General features: G+C 36.5%; 1 protein-coding gene across 8 annotated transcripts in view; it reads right to left on the bottom strand.

The window, feature by feature from the left end:
- USH2A (usherin) overlaps positions 1–19405 on the bottom strand; it is a 382808-nt gene that overhangs the window by 281222 nt on the left and 82181 nt on the right. For all 8 annotated transcript variants that reach the window (XM_074537084.1, XM_074537083.1, XM_074537085.1 and 5 more), the window contains 5 exons: positions 18496–18990; positions 16826–17098; positions 14419–14576; positions 13019–13163; positions 3007–3237 (listed from right to left, as the gene is read on the bottom strand). In XM_074537084.1, coding sequence (XP_074393185.1) covers positions 3007–3237; positions 13019–13163; positions 14419–14576; positions 16826–17098; positions 18496–18990 — 1302 coding nt within the window. The remainder of the gene's footprint in view (positions 1–3006; positions 3238–13018; positions 13164–14418; positions 14577–16825; positions 17099–18495; positions 18991–19405) is intronic.

The following is a 19405-nucleotide window of genomic DNA, read 5'->3' as shown; positions in this document are numbered from 1 at the left end:
AAGCTTGCTACTTCTACACCTTGTATAAAATAGATATTATTTCTCTTAATGACAAGAGAACCAGAAAGGCAAACACAGCAGTGGTACTACAGCATTCATAGTCCAGACTCACAGCCACAGCACACAAGCTGGACCAATAAAAGCAAACCACACAAAAGAAATAATTTGTAAAATCTCCTAGCCAATTCTAGAGGTCCTTTTAAGTATAAAGTCCCGCATTAAGTAGAATCTGAACTTCAGCTCCCCATTAGTTAAATCATACCACTTGGTTGTCCTCATGAAGATATGGAGATAAACACCTAAATACCTCAATTTTCAGAGTGATGGGAGATGGATAAGTTCCTTCAGTAAAACAAGAACACTTAGATACAACAAATGCTGTTGTATCTAAGAACTTCAAGGAATGCAAATAAGTACTAAAAATCAAGTCTGCATCATTTGGGAAATGACATTATACATGGCTAAAACATTTCACATTTTGAACAGCTATAAAGTTGCATGTAGACATCATGAGCAGAAAAAGTCTTTTTACTTGATTTCCTCTCATCTAATGCGTACTCAGAACACACCTTCCTGCGCAGCTGGAGGCTTTGTTACAGACAGGACACTGCTTAGCATAGCCAGTGTTTATTGAATAACTTTTATTTTTTTAAAGATGATTTTGGAAAATTTCCCAGAAAATACATCTGCCCCTAATACTTGCACCATGGATGGTAAGACCAGCCAGGAAGGTAGTGAGGACAACTGCAATTATTAGCAATGAATAAACTGATCAATCTTTTTCTGGATTAACAGTGGGAGATCCCAGACGCACCAAGAAGTATCTGTCTGCTGACTGACACGTACAAGCTGGCACACTTTTGTGTCAAAAATGTACACAGCTGCATGCACACTAAAGCTGTTCCATCCATAAAGCACAATTGCCAGCTGCTTGTCTTCAGAAATGGGTCATAAGAGAGGGTCTCAACAACAAAACAACTGCAGAGTGCAGTTAAAGAATATTTTTCATCCCCTTAAGTGTCTGTCTTTATAAACTCTCCTGGATTTGCTATCATTTTCCCCTCCATCATGTTTTGGAAGAAGGACAGATGACCTACTAAGAAAAACCCAGATATATATATATACGTCTTTATTGAGTTACCAAACCTGAACTACACATTTTTAGATACCAAGCATAGACTGATTTAATCTGATTGTCAGTCATTACTAGCAGATGTCTGGACAAATTGCTTAGTGTGTTTTAGTTCCAGGTTGTCTCCAAACACTCTGACTAATAGCTGGTAGAAGAGAACATAATCCAAAGCTATGATGAATTATATTTATCCATCCAGCATTATCAGCCATCACCTGCCAATATGAAGGGAGCTTTATTTCAAGATCTTCTAACCTGCCTGTCCAAACCCTCTCAAATCATCTCGGCCATCACAATAAACTTTACTCAAGGCATCAGTCTCAGCTTATGGAGTAGAACTAAACCCCAGAGTGAATCAAAACTTGGGTAGATTGGTGTTGGGCTTGCTTGGTTAAAAATAGTCACAACTGACAACAAAAGACATATCAAAAGGGTCAAACAACATACCAAAGGGTTTTTTTCTAAATATACAGTAAAGGGTGCAAACTGATGTGAGGAAAACCATTGGGCAATTTAGATGAGGAAAGGAGTCCAACAGCTGTTCCTACAGATTCCTACACAGAGAGAGGTTGTGCCAGTCAACACAGTGTCAGTATTTAACTAACACATTATCACTTTTTATTATTTATCAGTCAAGTAAGCACCTAGCTAAAAAAAAAAAAAGTGAAGGCATCTTCAACTTTTTTTTTAAGTCAGATTCACCAAGTGATCATAGAGAAGCAAGAAGGTGATTTCTGTTTTAGACAAAACCTGAAATTGCACATACACATTTGCAAGTACCAAGTGCTTGAATATTCTTGCCAGAATTATACCCATGGTGAAGACAAGGAGTATCTTCTTTGAAGAAACAGCTGAGTGCTCTTCAAAGCTCCAGCATTCTTTTTTGTGCCAAGAGTGCTGCATAGTTTTTGCAGCCCTTCTCTCTCTGAACAAACAAGTACCATGTTAAGTTGTGTCACTGGTGTGGCCCCAGCATCATCAGTGTGCTAGCTAATGCTTGCTCTTGCAGTCACCCAGATTCCTTTTGGATTTCCCCTTCCTGCTGTCATTCTCATGGCCTGAAATAAATATACACGCACACATGTCTTTCATACTTTTTTTTTTAAGTCTTCAACTCTGCTATTTCTTCTTTTAAACACTCATAGTTCATGCAGGCAAATGCAAGATTTCACTTACAGACTGCTACAACATCTCAAATGTGCTGTCAGGTTAATTTCTGAAAAAAGCATACTGTCGGCATCTTTGCTTTACCCCAGAATTCAAGATACCAGCAAATGGTGAGAACACAGAAATAGCTCATAGGTCTGCTTCAATCTGAAAATCTCATTTTTCTAAAGTAAAATAACTAATCAAGAAAAGAGAGGGAATACTCAAAGGCTCAGAAACAGTGGAATTCTGTCAAAGTAGCAGGCTTTTCTCTTTCCTTAACAAAACAAACAGGATCACAACACAAATGCTCTGAAACTGGAAGACAGAGCTTTTTGAGTGCTTATGCAGCCCCAGGAACCCTCAAAAATGTACTAAACAAAACACATCTTAGCACTCACAGCAAATTAATTACAAACTTCTTATCCCAGAATAATAAATAAAATCTTATATTTACAATGCAAAGCCAAGTCAAATATGCAGCAGCATCACTGTCATGTACATCTCTCTGTCCAAACATGAAGTAATAAAAATCCCACATGTCCAGTGATTTCCACAGCCTTTTTGAGTGAGAATCAAAATAGCCCATACATCACTAATTATTACATTACTTTAATAAATTAGAACTTACCTACTTTAACATTTAAGCTTTACAGAACACGATACTAAACGGTAAAATGAATGCCGAGTTCAATTAGTACATTTTCAAGTAATTTAAACGCATTTACCTGTAAAGTAGGTACTGGTGGGGAGAGTGGAACTCGCAAATCTGTAATACCCATTTCCTGGGAAACGGATCCCTTTTGTTACTTCTATATTCATTGCAGCTAAAGATGAATCCATCCTTTCCACCTGGTAGATGGGAGAAGGCCCATTAAGCTCTTCAGGTTCATCCCAAATTATCTTTACTGTTGTGTTGTTTATGCCTTCAACACGAGGGGCGCTAAGTTTTCTTGGAGCTGTGGACAAAAAAAGTTATCTAGGTATCACTATCCACAACACTTGGGGAATTATTTTTTGCACATAACAATCTTTGCAAAACATCCTGTTTAATTTCTGATCTTAAGAATAAACACAGATATCCAAAGGAGATTAATTAGGAGAGAAAAAAACCCTCAAAAAACATTCTTAATCTTTATGAGACACTTTCAGTTGCACAAGAAATACTTTGTTTATCCAGGCCTTAGACATATGTCTCTATAATTATATCTAAAATATTTTTGTTTGTAATCTTTGAGAATATTAATCAACATTTTCATAAAAAGTACATTTGGATTCCTTCCTTCCTTGATGGGCCACACATGTCAAACTTCCTGTAAATGTGTATCTGTATGACTTTCACAAGGGGATGTGAGCGAACGACCAAAGGAAAATTTGAGCAGTCATAACTCTTGTTACATCTCAGCGTGGTACGTGACAACAGGGGTCTCTTGTCACTGGACTTACCCTCACCAAGAGGAGCAGAACAGATCTCTCTCCACAGCCCCGCAGACCCTTCAGGTTGTTCTCACGATGTGCACACCAGACAGCAGCTTGTCTTCAGATAATTGCTCACATCAAGAAAACAACCCTCTCTAATTTTTCTCCACCAATTCTGGTGCACACCAGGACTCCAAACAAGACTGCTTCCACAAAGGTAGCAGCATAAGATAGTTTTACATTATAGGATGATCCTCCTACTGTCAAACCCAATACTGTGATATTCTTTTAAACACTCTGATAGCATTGGCTACTCTATAGCTGAGTTATTAACTACAATTATTCAATTTTTTAATAAAAAGATGTACAGTAAGCCACTGGAGGGCAGCATGACGTGTTTAGATAATGGCGGTCCTACAGGTGGAAAGAAATGGACCATCCCTGAAACAAGAGAAGGCGTCACCTGGAGAAGTATGAGAACACTTTGCTATGTACAGAATCTATTTACATCTTATCCTGCTTTTTTCTCACCCTTCTTTCCCCAATAAAGAGAAGGATTTAACAACAGGAACAACTACACTTGTGCCCAGGAAGTGAAATACAATGACAACTTGTAAAAATTACTTGTTCCCATAATGACACAGTAAAGCGCAATAAACGCCTTTCAAGAACAATAAAACCTGAATTAAAATATGGGCCTTCAAAATGTGACACATTACTTCACAGCCCAGCATTGTACATAGCATGAGTTCTTTAGAGAAGGAGAGATTGCTTCATTTAAAATTAATTAATAACATCTTTTTAAATATTCCTGCATTTCCAAGATCATTAACACATTTTTCATTTTTTCTATTTGCCAGTAGTATATTACTTCTTTATTTTTTCTTTTTCTTTGTCCCCCCCGCCCCATAACTTGACAGATAGTCTTCTTGGAGAAAGCAAGGAGTGGGGGAACTGGGAAACTGCCAAAGGCACTATGTGCTGTAAATTCCTGCTTAGGTATCATTTATGACTTCACAATCTAATTAGTATCTCACGCGATGGTAGAAATTTACAATGTCAAAATTGAAGTAATGCAGTGTGAGGTCATAAGCTTGCCTGCATAAGTAGGGCACAGCACTAATGAATTGTGGTATTAATGCACAAGTTTAAATAGAAAACATGGCTTAACAATCAAAACTTCACCTCTGAGGGAACCAGCCTACGTCAGCATTTTAAATGCAAACCGAAGAGGTTGAGCCCTCCAGTTCAGATTACTGATGGCAAAACAGAAATGCTAAAATTCATTATTTTTAAAATGCATACAGCTGACTAGCATTCATGACAATAACTACATCTTCCTTTAAAGTCTAGTATTAATAAACGGCAGTTACTTGGACCATAATTATGGCATCTCTGATACCCAAACCTGAAGCTTTTATGGGGCTTATGCAATTAACTACTTAAATGCATCGTAACACTTGCTTCTCTGACAGGGAAGTATTGATTTTTTAATCATTTTCCAGTCTCCTCTAGCACAAATAAATGTACTACAGTTACAGTTAATGCACTGTGTACACGCATTAAACACTGGCATGACACAATTTATTATTTTGTGATATATGGAACACAAGACTACCCTTTCAGAAAGTAACATCCTTGCTATAGCACTAGTATTTAAACTACAGTCTCCCTGATGCTTGAGAATTCTTGTGCATCAAGACAACACATCAGCACATCAAAACTGTACATAATGGGTTACATAAGCATTTAAAAACAAAAATAACAAAAAAATCCAAACAGAAAAACCAACTGCACACAAAACCAGAAGATCTTGAAATAAATCTGTAGCACTAGCCCAGCAGGGTACTAAATGCTGAAATTAAAAATATTCAACATTAAAAGATTCAGTATGTATTTTCCTAAAGGTGTCACTGTGGTACCTGTAGCTACTTTCTGAAAGATGAATGGAGTATAATTTTACCTATTTAATTTTTTTTAGTCACGTTCTGTTAAGACACATCTGTCAAAATAATGAGCATACTGCATTTTAGTGAATTCAAAGTCACATTTTTGTGTATTTTAATTATGTAGTTTTAATGTCCTGCTATATAATACATATTTAATATATTATAAGGCTAAAACAGTATTTAAAAGCCCATGATTGCTGCATGCCATTGTGTAGCAGAGGGCACAGAAAAGACCAATAAAGACAGATGGTCCATACAGCTTATGTTGAAGTCATATATCTAAATATAGATGTTGCTACACAGGTCATTACAAACAAGCCTTTCCCATGTGTTTATGCACACACGTGTACACAAAAATGAAGTTGGTAAGTAAAGAGCAGTTAATTTTGTTTTGTTTGAAATAATATCATTTTAGTTTTAGGCTCGAAGACAGATGCCAGCATTTCGCTCTGAACAGATGGTAATTCCATCTAATAGTGCATCTCTGTATTAGTAAGGTCTGTTGTGTATACAAACAGTAATAAACACTAGGTAAGGATCAAAATAAATTTTAATTGTTGACATTAAATTCTGGCAGCCATGGTTCTAAGGATACAATACTCCTTTCTCAAGTCTGTCAGGTTTACTAATACAACTGCTAAAGCTTTTCCATACTCTGCCAGATTCTTGTCCCAGGAATAACATATTTACACTGTGGCTAAATTTTACAGGCTTACATATGTCTGAGTAACTTCTGCTCAGCTTACTGTAGATAGGTATTTGTGTACTCTTCCACCAAAATCCTGAAGTAGACACTGAAAGGTTCAGGAAGGTAAATCAACAAAAAGTCTACCATTTTTAACTGTCGAATCCCAAATGTATACATACAAAAGAAAAGAGAAAAAAATGCCAAATTCAAGGAAAAAAGTTACAGAAAATATCTTTTTCTTCTCATACTGGAGTCTGCCTTGCATGTAAAACTGCACACCTCACTATGGGTCATGCATTTCATTTTTGATTCCAGTAATTAGTCCAGAGGACCTTGAGTTTGCCATTGCATTTCAGGTATGTTCTCCTTTTCTGGACTCACAACAGTATCAGTCATTTCAACAGCAAATGAGTCAACCAATAATACCTACATCTTCCGACAATATTTTGAGTAATAGGAAATTCTTTAGAGTCCATTTTGGGCTCCTTCCCAAAATAAAAGAATAAAACCCACCCACAACAGACATCAAAAGAAAATTCAGTAACATGGATATGTTGCAATCATATTTCTTTAAAAAAAGATGTAATCCACTGTATTTTTTGAAAATCATGAAAAATATATTGCTTCCACCATATGGGACAACCAACGACTCACCAACCGATTTAAGATGCAGCATATTGAGCTGACCATATGTTACAGTGCTGTTGAATGGCTGAGTGATTCATGCCCGTCACATTCTAGTATATCAATTAAAGCTCCTTGAAGTCTGCATGATTTGTGTCTCTGTTATTAAACCCTGCTAATTCATCCCACTTACACATCTGTTATAAATCTCTAGGAGTGCTGCATGATTCATGGCAATCTGTGAGCATGGTACAGCAAATTCTTCTCCTTGTAATTAACAGTAAATTGTTTTACTGCCATGCAATGAATTTTTCAGTTATATTGCAAATGAACTCCTAAATGCACGGTTCTTTCCTAAGAACTGACTTATATTATTAGGCAATTAAAAAGTATTGCTTTGAACCAAAAGCTTTTAATCAAGAGGAATGCAACTTAAACATAGCTTTAAAATATTGCAAATTTGACAGAGAGGAAAAAGAATAAACTGAGCTGTTTTGAGCTATTTTATGGCATACTATGTGGTTGGTGGGGGAGAAGAAACAAACAACTTTTAATTCCCTACTGATTCCCTGAAACTCAAAGAGCAGTTTAACTACAGCTTGAACACTTGGCAAGACAAGTTTGAGCAGATTCTATTTATCTCAGAAGTTACTTAAGTCATCTGTCATTATGAAATTTCTCAGATTACTTTACACTTTTCTAATTGTAAAACAGCGTCTTTATTCTTGGAATAAATAATTGGATAATTAGCCAAGCTGAATCATCAGAGGATTCCAGTGCTGCTCAAGTGTTCTTGTCAAAGGTGAAGCAAATTCATTTCAGCTTTGCCTCTGTAGCTTTCTGAAGAGGCTTTGATTTTTTTCCTGCTACATTCTTGGCAGCAGCCTCAAATTCATGAGTCCATACATCAAGTCAGTAGTTTAACAACAAATGAAATTAAATTCAAAGAAGGGAAACTAATTGAAGGACAGCAACAAAAGTGTTTGGTAATGTGCTTTTTAATATGGCATGCCACATTTGCATGATAATTTTTCCTTTTTAGCATGGAGCAGAAAGTGACTAGCTTAATGAGGGATTATTCAAGACAGGAATGAACAAAATGCATTCATAACTAAGAACAAAGATTGTATTATGAAACGGAAACAGGCAACTGCCGAGAAGTAACTGGATGATTGGTTTATGCATTATGAATAAAAAGGTAGAAAAATATTTATATTAGTATTCACTAATGACTATATATACAAGATTGTTGTAATTAAAATTATAAATTAACATATTAAGAGTGCTTGTTTAATCACTTTGGGTCTTATTCACAATGAAGAGACTTATGTACATGCATGCAAAACAATCTGTGTTTCCAGGCCAGCAGCAAATGGCCCTCGTATTTCTTTTCTGTAACAAAGGAAACTATACATTTCTTACTACCTGATTAATGGGTACTGGTGATTTTAAAATTGAGGCATAGCCTTTTGTAGAAAAGCCATTTATGACAGACATTAACAAATGAGGCTTTTGAAAAGGGTCTGCACCGGACCTTATTCATGAATGGAAAAAATGGGAAAAAATGGACAAATAACTCAGATTAAAAGGGTAATCAAAAATAAAACCACACGGAGTGTAAGACAGCCCAGAATCACCCCAGCAAACCCAGAGGCAACTCCAAAGCCCCAAATACAACTGGTTGAGAAGTCTGCCAAGAAGCCAGATGCAGCTGGTGCTGGAAGAATTTCTCCTACAAATTAGCTTCTGAACCTTGTAATTGCCATCAAAAGCAAAAGATCAGGAATACAATGTGCTGGGTAAATGGCAGCAATCACAAATCAAATACTTTGCTATGTCTTAAAAAGTGCATTTTAAATGATTTTTTTTTTTAAATTAAGGGCAAAGGAAAGGCGAACTTAATTACAAGAAGTAAGCTTAGTCACACAGCAGCTCATGAAATACAGCTGTATAGATTGTTTAAGGCAACTTCTGACTATATGATTTGAGATCAGTAGCGTAAGCAATTGTACTGGTCCAAGCATTCACATGGCTAATTTCATCCTGCTGAAATGATAGAAAATTATAGGAATAAAATGGCATTTCTCTGCCTCTGAAAAATTTTGAAAACATGCATGTTTTGTGTTGGTAATTCCTAATTTCATGCAGACACATTGTAACAAAAAATAACTTTCAAAGGATCAGGTCTCTCACTGGTATCAGCTAGTTAAGTTCTATAGGTACCATTTCAGAATCCTGAAATGAGAGAAAACCATTCAACAAAACCTGCTTTTGAAATTAAAAAAAAAGAAAAAAGAAAAAGCCTAAGACATAGTAAAAGCAACAGACTGAATGCCATTCTCAAAAATAAATAGGAATTTGAACATGGCAGAACCCAAAGAGAAGAATAAAGGAAAACTTTGCTCTATGTACTGAGTTGAAAAATGTATAATTATTGTCTAATATTGCTCTCAGTTACATATATGCAGATCCACCTGCTGATCTTGTGATAGCACAGACTAAAGCAAAGTTCAAACTGGATTTCAAATTTTCAAATAAAATTTCAACAATGAACTTTTCCTCATCTATGAGCCAAGGATTTCAATAACATGAGCAGAATATTGCAGTGCATAAAAGTGTTTCAAATTCCACAAGGATTGTGGAAGCTGCACCTGCTTCATTTATCATTTAAAAGATGGATTAAAAAGTATGAAACACTTAACTGCATATATAAAAGTCTGCTATTTATGTATTTGTATCAGTACAGATAAAATTTAGGTTCTCTTTCAGTCCAGTCACCTTCTCTTTGAAGGTAACAGGGATGGGTAATTCTCTTCTATTACCTTCCTACACTTATTTTGATCTTTCATCCCAATACTGCATTTATGCTAACACTGATGTTCCAACAATTTTTACCATTCTTGGAGCACCAGGCATGACTGTTCTTTTATTTAGCTCACCCCCCTGGCTTCATTTGCATTCGTAACACTCAGCCTTTTTATAAAATAACTCCATTCCTACCAAACTTTGTTTTCTCACACTCTCCCCTCCCATTCTTCTGATTTGTCTTCTTTATTACCATTTACAGACATTGTGGGTATATGTATTGGAGGAGGAATGATTTTGCCAGTCTGACAGACACAAGGACATAGAGACAATTTGAGTTTTCTTTCACTCTACTTCTGCAAAGCTACACATGAGATATTCCCAGTAAAGATGCCTAATTGAACCAAGTTAGAATTAATCCATTCATTAAGTTTGCTTCTGGATTTCACCCAGTCACAGTCCAAGAGACTTCAGCAGACTTTTCCTGATGCTTCAGCCCTCTTGGGTGCTATCCTTAAATTCTTCTCCTGTGTGAAGTAGTCTCTTTTCTTTATCATTTCAATCCTATCTCAAAACCCCTTACTTTTCTTCCTCAATAATTGTGTTTCTAGGTATTTCTTGCCCTGTTTCTCCCTTTGTTTTCCTTTTCTGTCTGACAATGTATTAAGGAAAAAAGCCCCACCAAACTAAAAAAGAAAAAAAAAAAGTCTTCAGAGAAAGAGATTAGCTTTAAAAAAGTATATTTTTTATAACTAGATGTCAAATTACCCTAATGGATCTGAACAAAGCTTAAAAATTACTTGAGACTTCTAGCAGCAAATTTTAGAAGCCATTGGCAATTTCAAGAGAACCCCCTTCCTAATACACATCTGTAGGACATGCCAAAATCACAGCCATCAAGATACCCATTGATTGAAATGTTGCATGTGATAAACCTAGAACATGCCATACATGAAGGTGAGTGGACATGGTTTTCCATTATCCTTCTGCTCCCCCCTCCTGAGGATCAGAGGAGAAGAATTAGTCCAATTTAGTATAACCTTTAGCCTGACTTGAAACACAATTGAAAGCTCCTGGATTTTGTTACGATGCAAGGGGACCATCATGCTGGAACACATTTCAGTCAAGACTTCCTCCAAAAGGCTGCCTTTGCCAGGGCATGGAGGGGGACTGGCATCCAGCCAGGTATGCTGTCTCTTTGCCAGGGAGACATTCCTCCATAAAAAAGAACTCCCCAACAGTCCTAGAAAGACAATTTTAATTTCATTTTGCACATCTCAATGACAAAAAAAGAAAGGATAGAAATGGACTAAGGCTGGATTATCTAGTTTTACAAATGCCAGGGATTGGTTTTCGCAATTCCGTTTCAAGTTTTAACTCCCTTTGATTGCTATCACATAAGTAGTGCTTCTTTTAAATTGTCTTTGGAAAGACAGTTTTACAGAACCTCATGGAAGGAAACGTGCACACACACAAAAAAAAAAAAAAGAAAAAAAAACAAATCTCATACAAACAACCAAAAAAACCATACACAAAAAACCCCCAGCATGGATAGGATGAAATAATATCTCCAGGAGCAAAACAAAAAATGTGACTTGTGGAAGACACATGCAAATTGCTTGCAAAATGTAAGTTTTTCATTTTTCAGTTTGCCAAAATTTAACACATTGCAATAACATGCTTTAAATACAAAATAAAAGGAACACAATACAGCACTGATTCTTTTCTTTCAAGGCTTACAACAATAAACAAGAAAAGGCTTCACCACAAAACAGCTAATAAATGGGGATATGCCTGTTATGCTATTTTGTATTCTCCTGTCTTCTCTAATGTGATAGGTCTCTGAGTATTAACACAACCAGGGAGGAGATGGTCATAAACAAGCTGTCAAGCATAACTAAGCTATTGTTCCTGAATCTTTTAATAAATGTAAAAATGCAAAGTTGGATCATTTGTAGTAATAAGGTGTGCTGTTTAGACAATATTTGTTTCCATGGTTATCAGCATAGACTGGAACATTGTTCCTCATGGCTGTGTGGAATAGGATAAAGTCATACTTATACAAGTAGGAGGCTCTTTATAAGAGAAGAGCCTTCCACTTGAAAAAAAAAATGGAAAGGCAATGAAATAAATAGACATGAAGAACTGAGGACAGACTAGAGACAATATCCCAACACCTTAAATATCACTTCAGCAGAAAATTCCCAATATGTGAGACAAAATTAAATGAGAGAGGTAATTGCAAAGATCATCATCACAACATCCATATGACAACACTAATTGCTTAACGTTTTTAGTTCTACTTGTTTAACATTTTTAGTTAAGCTTTAAGCTAATATTGTGACATCAACTAATGTGTTTTAAATGCCTGTACAAAAGGAAACCACAATGTTAAGTGGTCAGCTCTCTTCAGTATGTCACATATCATGGGTTTGAGCTGGTATTTACAGTAATAAAGAACCATACTGACTACATCATTCCATGAATAAAGAGACTTGTAAAGCTGATATTCCTAAAAATTTCTCAAAACCCTCCTGAACCCCTGCTGTCCAAGAAATGAGTTTAGGCCAGTCCTTTCTTCAAAGGAAATGCAGGCTTTCTCCATCTCTGTTCTGGACTGATATGTATTTTCCCCTGAAAATGCATTAAGGTGCACAGGAACACATATGCAAGTTTCTTTATCACTGTTCCCATATATATGTAGATACATACCTAGAAAGCAAAATCTCAAATCTCAGGGGCTAAATAAACAAACATTTTCAAAAAAGCAGACCCAAAGCACCTATGTTGCTTCTGACAAGACACTATGTACTTATGTTACTTTTAACACATACAACTCATCCTGCATGTGTTAAGAAAGGCTGGAGCATTTTACATTTCTTGTTATGCAAACACACTCCGAAAAACCCCCAACAACAAATTAACAACTTCTTAGCATCCTGAATGAATGAGTGGATGCAGGCACATTTACGTGCCTTCACTGTTTAAACAAACATGAATAAAAACCACACATATCATAATTTGCAACTGAGAGAGCAGTACACAAATCCTACTGCCATAGTAGAGTACCTTAAACCTCCACTGAAAACATTTTGGGTTTAATCTGTCCAAACAAACAAATAATAATTAAGCAAGTCACTTTGTATTAATACAACACCTACCCCTGCCACTGTGCATCAAACTAGGACCATCATCACGGCATTCATTAGTAAACCATGTGTCAGCTTTGCACTTTGCTACAGATTGTTTCCTTACCAGCTGCCAAGGTTTGCCCCATGCCTGGCTCACTGGTTACACAACCAATTTGATTGCAGAGAGTAACAGTAAAGTTGTACGTCCTGTAAGGTTTTAATCCCGTTGCTATGTAGGAGAGCTCATGAGCCTCAGCTATATGCAAAACCTGCAAAGCAAACAGATTGGAAGACAACAGTTGGTTAATAATATTTTCATTTCTGTCATTTGATGATATGATCACTAATAAGAAACTTGTCTCTGAACTTGCAGGTTCCTTCACTCAGATGTGAGAAAGCCTGAATAGACCAACTGAGGGAGAGGATTATTTTGGAGAGTCTGAACAAGCTGGGATTTAGGTGATAATACTTCCCATCACACTGTTTTATGAGGTAATAAGCCAGTTCCTGAGTGGATAAATGAGGAAACAAAGTTATTGCCTCATAAAACTGTGTGGTGGTGCAGTTATCACTACAAACAGTGCAGCGACAATTGAGATGACGAAAATGACACTATTAAGTTGTGAAATCTGACCACCATTGAAGGAGTGACATGATTAGCAGGCATTAGGAGGGAGGAGAATAACAAATACCTACAAACACTTGCATCTGCTTTACTTTAACATCAGTATAAGCTATCAATGGGAGAGGAACTGAATAAACTGTAGCATTTTAGATATCTTTGTTTTCAGATGTATTTTCGCATGAAGAATCTTGCAAGCCAGTGACCAGAAGCAATTGGCATTTATGTATTGTTATAACAGCCTCGAGAACAGTAGTATCCCCAGCTGATAAGCAAATAAACTGAGGCCCATCTGTGGTAATACCAAAGGACAAAATCAGCTCTGAATGAGAAATACAGTATGAGAGCACCACATCCACTCCCAAATTCTGATTATGTATCATGTTTCTGTTTGTTCCTCAGCTTTCAGCTTACAACTAATGCCATGATATGTTTGCCAAACCCAGTCACTCAAACATTACAACAGTATTTTAAATTCACATATTTTGACTTTTTAAGTCTGTTTCTTTCCAGTATTTTAGGTTTCCCCACTTCAAAAACTCATCCAGACAAGTACCTTTTTAAGGAAAATGTAGATACCTACAATACAATATGGCTTTAAGCATATTAGCAAGTACAGCAACAATATAGAACCAGTATATACAAATATCAGGGTAATTTAAATTTTGTTGCACAAGCTCGTCTCTCCTAAGTTTGAATCTCAACTGCTACTGAACACAAGTCAGATCAGAAACACAGCTTAAAATGCAGATGTAGTACATGGCATTGCATCAAACCTGTAGGTGATCAGAGAACACACAGAAAACCAGGGAAAAATTCATCACAACATCTCAGAGGACATCAGGTTTTATCAATTTTATTATTAACAGTTAGGAAAGACTTAATGTAACTAACAATAATACCTGGGAAAATGGTGGCAAAGACCTTTGTTCATTCATCAAACTGATGCTGAACCCCATCACTTCTCCTCTTGATATATCATCTTCAGGTTTTTCCCATGACACATTAAGGGAATATGGGGAAAGAGGGAATACTGATGGAGATGGCATGAACGCTGGGGCTGAAATAAAGTTAAATTAATAATATTAATAAAGTAAGTGAGCAATATGTATAATGCAAGCTTGCTCATTGTACTTGCAAAACACCATTTCAGACAATCATTTCTTTTCCCTTTCTAACCTTATTTTCAAGTCTAGCTGGAATTTTCACCTTATTTTCATAAGTACTTCACTCATCATTCTCCTGTTTTCTACTCTGGCTGTGAATGCAGATTAAAACTCTGCCTGTGTCTTCAAAGAAATACTAATCAACACTACAGTCCTATCCCCTGTAGCAGGTAGGAAAGTACATATAAATGAAAAAGGCTTGAAGAAGAACTTCATGCGACATGGGAAAAAACTGATAAAAGCAAAAAGTGTTCAATACTTCAGCATCTTAAAAGCAATTCTGTTTGCTAGGCCAGTTTGAAATTAACATGTCTCTCACTTCTTACAAAACAGTTCCCCTGTCTTCCATAGTAAATCTGTTAAAGGATTGTTTGCACTGCAGTTAAATCCCCACCTGATTCCTCTGTAATAATAGGATACCAACTCACAGCACTTTTGCTACATACAAACAACTGCACTAATGGACCTCTTCCCAAATACAATTTAACACTTTTATAACGTATAATATTTAGGAACAGAGAAGCAAAAAAGTCGCATTTTTGAAGGAGGAATTCATTTAGCCTGCTGTTTTGCTGGAGCAAATGACTGAGGACATGATTTTCAAGTGAGCAAACAAAAGCATAAGTAACATAACAGAGATGTTTAATTGTTAACCATTGGCTTTATCAATCTGAAAACCATAGAATTCTACTGAAAGCATTGAAATAAATTGCTGATATTTGAAATAATATGTCATATGGCAAAGCCCTTTTGAAAATCTGAAGAGAAGGGTCATAATACAAGAGGCTGCAAACTCGTTATGCTTTGATAAAAAGGGGCCCTATCATAACACTTGGCCTCTATAAAAGCCCATGAAGAGCTGTAAGGAGTTAAAGAGCACAGTTGGCTGTCTCAAATATAAAAGACTTAGCCATGAGATAAGCACAGAAGAAGTGACAGGATGGTGTTAACTCCAGGCCTGGGGCATGAGAGATCTGCTTTGCTCCTTCTGGTTAAAAGCATCCAGACAAAGATTCCCACTTCAGCAAACTGTGTGAAGAAGCAACTGCCCACACACATATCACTGGTCAAACAAAGATCACCCCAAGTATTGGGACAGATGGCTTTTGCAAACACCAAGAATCACTGAAGCTACCCTGAATATGCTTCTCTGGATACCTGGAACCTGGACTGTAAGATAAGTCACCATAGCAAGAACTTGAGATAAGATAAAGATGGCACTATTGTCCAGATGTTATCTCAGACCCAGCTGAAGGTTAAAAAACCTTGGGAAGAAGAATGCATCACTGATGTGGACACAAAGAATGCAAGATTTATGGGCCACAACAAAAGCCAACTTGGCAACTGTGCTGAAATCAACTGACTGGGTGAAAGGTAAATCCATCAGGGGAGATCGTGACCACCGACTCACAGCCCAACCACCCAAGAACCCCACTGACACCAAAAAAAAAAGAGAAAGACTGAGACAAATTAGCATTAGAAGCAAGGGAATCCTCTAATCAATAGAATAAGAGAACTCTGTAGCCAATGAGAATTAGTTCTTTTATTTGCTAAAAAGTATAAATTGTGAAAAATTTTGAATGACCTCAGAATCACCACTGAGAAGACCAGAGTGAAGGAGGACCAACAGGACACTGTTGGATCCATTGGAAGTAACTGTCTTCTGTTGATCACTCTCTCTCCCCACTGAGTTTTCTCTTTCTTTCTATCTCTCACATTTGCTGTTAAATAAAATCCATGTAATTGACTTCGGCACATGGTCTCATTTGAACCTAAATTTGGATAGAGGCATCTCTCACTAATGGGGTCTCAGCAGAAGTTTCAAGCACTATAGTCCTGAAAAGGGAACCCTTTCAAGTTCTTCAGATTAAAATACTGCTTGATATATTTTGCAATCTTGTAGTTTAAATATAGGGTTAATTGATAGGGATTATTTTCCCCAACAACATGATATTATGTTGTGAAGAAAATTATTTTGCTTTTCATGCTCAGTTCTGAGATCATCTGACCTATCTGTAATTAGTTAAAAATGGGAATTTATCCCTAGTTAACCATCATTAAACACTTCTATGGAAAATTAAGAATACATGTTGATCTACATTTTCCTTTCATTTCTGTCAAATAAATTCAAACCAGTGCTTACCAGCCTCTCCTGTTCGTCCTGATATCCAATCTGAAGATATGCTACCTGCCATGTTTACTGCTAGCACATAAAATTCATACTCTGTGAATGGCTCCAGATCAATGACTGTGGTACTGGTCTGTGGTGGAGCCAAGGCATTTTCATTCTGAGATTCCACAACTGGCTGAGGACTGAGCCATCCACTGCTTTGGAAAATACGAATTTCAGGAGGAAGAAAGTTCCCAGCTGATTTTAATTTTTTCCTCATGTAAAGTTCATATCTTATAATTATACCTAGAGGAAAAGGCCAGGAAAAAAATTGAATTTAAATGATATCTGGAGTTCTACTAAAATACCAATTCCTTTTTACTTTTCTTTTCTTTTAAGATAAAGAGAAGATAACTTTTGAGTGACATTTTAATTATTTTAATGCCAACATTTTAAAACATATTACTGGATAGGAGATACATGTACATCAGTTTTATATCAATGCAAAATTATTATATAGACAGGAAAGCCTCACCACTCTGGAGTAAAAAACCAATCAGTGTTGTGGTATGAAGCAATACATTATTTAGGCTAGATGGTGAAAGTAGTTTAACTATAAGATCTTAAGAAATCTTACCAGAGATTTCTTGTAAAGCCAAGACATAACTGCCATAAAATTTATGCATTTGGGTCTGTATTCATGCACTAAACTGGAGAGGTTGCTCAGGAGAAAGAGCTTTTGTCTTTGGCGACACCAGGAAATCAGACCAGACACCGAGGCAAGCATGAGAATATTGCTTAAATCTGCTTGTGCTGGCCATTAGATGCATGTCATGCCTATGGACTATGAAGAGTGTATGACACAGGTTGAGGTGCCAACAGTAAATATCATGACCTGCATTGAAGAAACTGCCCCTCTAAACACACAGTTATTCTTGTGTGGGCATTCTTCCTATCCAGCCTGGAAAGAGGTGGAAAATTAGATGCTCAAAGTGAAAGCCGAGCTCCCCAAAGACAGACACCCATTTTGTGAGCATATAAAAATGCTTGTTTTCACATGCATAAATACTTGTGCATGTTAGTGCAAGCTCACAAAATTCCATTGCTCAAATACTAAAAGATAGTTTTACCAACAAAATTAGTGGTATCACAGAAGTATCCTACAACAGCTGTGTTCTCAGTTTCAAAAACCTAAAATATTATTACACAAGTTAGACCAGCAACTCTTGGCAATCACCTAATCCCTAACAAAGTTATACTGGTAATAGAATTGGCTACTGCACATGACGGATGGTTTCAAAAACAGACTTCCCCGTTAATTCTTAGAATTTTTTCCATAACTGTTATCTGCTTATTTATCTTTTGTCAGGCAATACTACCACATCTGTCTGAACTAAGTAATCTGGCAAATTAGGAAAAAATTAATTTTACTGTAAATGTTTGATTATAAATGTGATTTTTGCTGCAGCAGATGCCACTGAGTGCTAAATCCTGGACCAAACAGTCAGTGGACTTCTGGACTCTGGAAGAATAAAACACAGACTCTGAGGATACACTTAATAGCATATAGGCAAATTAGGAAAATGTCTTACTTCATTTCTCAGTGCATGTTGCATGGACAGGGATATTCTAATGAGATTTGAGGAAATGTTGCTTTTCCCTTGCAAAGACTTTGACTGACAAAAGTAAAGACAATATCCTACCATTTGGTTTCTCAGGTGGTGACCATTCCACAGCCAATTCTGTAGAGCTGATGGTTTCCACGGTCGGTGGGTGTAGCCCTTCTGGAGGAGCCTGTGCAGTAACTACAGTTACTGGCTGGCTCTTTAAGCAGCCTCCACTAGTACAAGCTTGCACAGAAAAAACATACTTTGTAAATGGAATGAGATTCCAAATAATTGCTGAAGTCTTTAAGCCTTCATACTGACCACAAGGCTGCAGATCAACCGAGCTAGTACAAGTCAAAATGTATTTCTCTATGGGCCCAGAGTCATTGGAAACGCTTGTCCAGTAAAGTAAAACAGAGTGGTGACTAACAGGAAAGACAGGATTTAAATCCAAGCTTCCTACAGGTGTCCCAGATTTTGTTCTGTATGTCACTGAGTCACTTCTTGTAAAACCATGAACGTTGCTGGCTTGGATATAATAGGAGTAGAAGGTATATGGAGCTAACATGAAATCGGTGAAGGTCTGAATACCTGAAACAAACAGGTGAGAAGAAAACTGTATCAGTCTAACACATTAAAAATAACCTTAATTGTTATACCTAAATTCTGTCCAGCTCTAATCCAATACATATTTATGCCTGTCCACATGATTTTCTTGAGATTATAAACATTGCAACTTCTCAGGTTTTTCTAGCACAGGAAAAAAAGGTCCCCTTTACCCTTTATAATCTTCCCCTGCACATTAGCATCATTAGAGAAATTATTTTTCCACTGAACTTCTAGTTCCTGCTTTAATAATGAAAATTAATACAATTATCTTCTCATTCCTCTTTTTCTTCAAAATAATTATTTCAAATGTAAATCAGCATCAATATTAGAGAATATAATTAAGGAAAAAAACCCCAAACCATTGTGCAAACTTTCAGACCTCTTTTTTTGATTAATT

Source organism: Zonotrichia albicollis, chromosome 3 (genome assembly GCF_047830755.1).
Source record: "Zonotrichia albicollis isolate bZonAlb1 chromosome 3, bZonAlb1.hap1, whole genome shotgun sequence".
Classification (NCBI taxonomy): domain Eukaryota; kingdom Metazoa; phylum Chordata; class Aves; order Passeriformes; family Passerellidae; genus Zonotrichia; species Zonotrichia albicollis.
The sequence above is the reverse complement of the archived record's forward strand: the minus strand, read 5'-3'. Positions and strand labels throughout refer to the sequence as shown.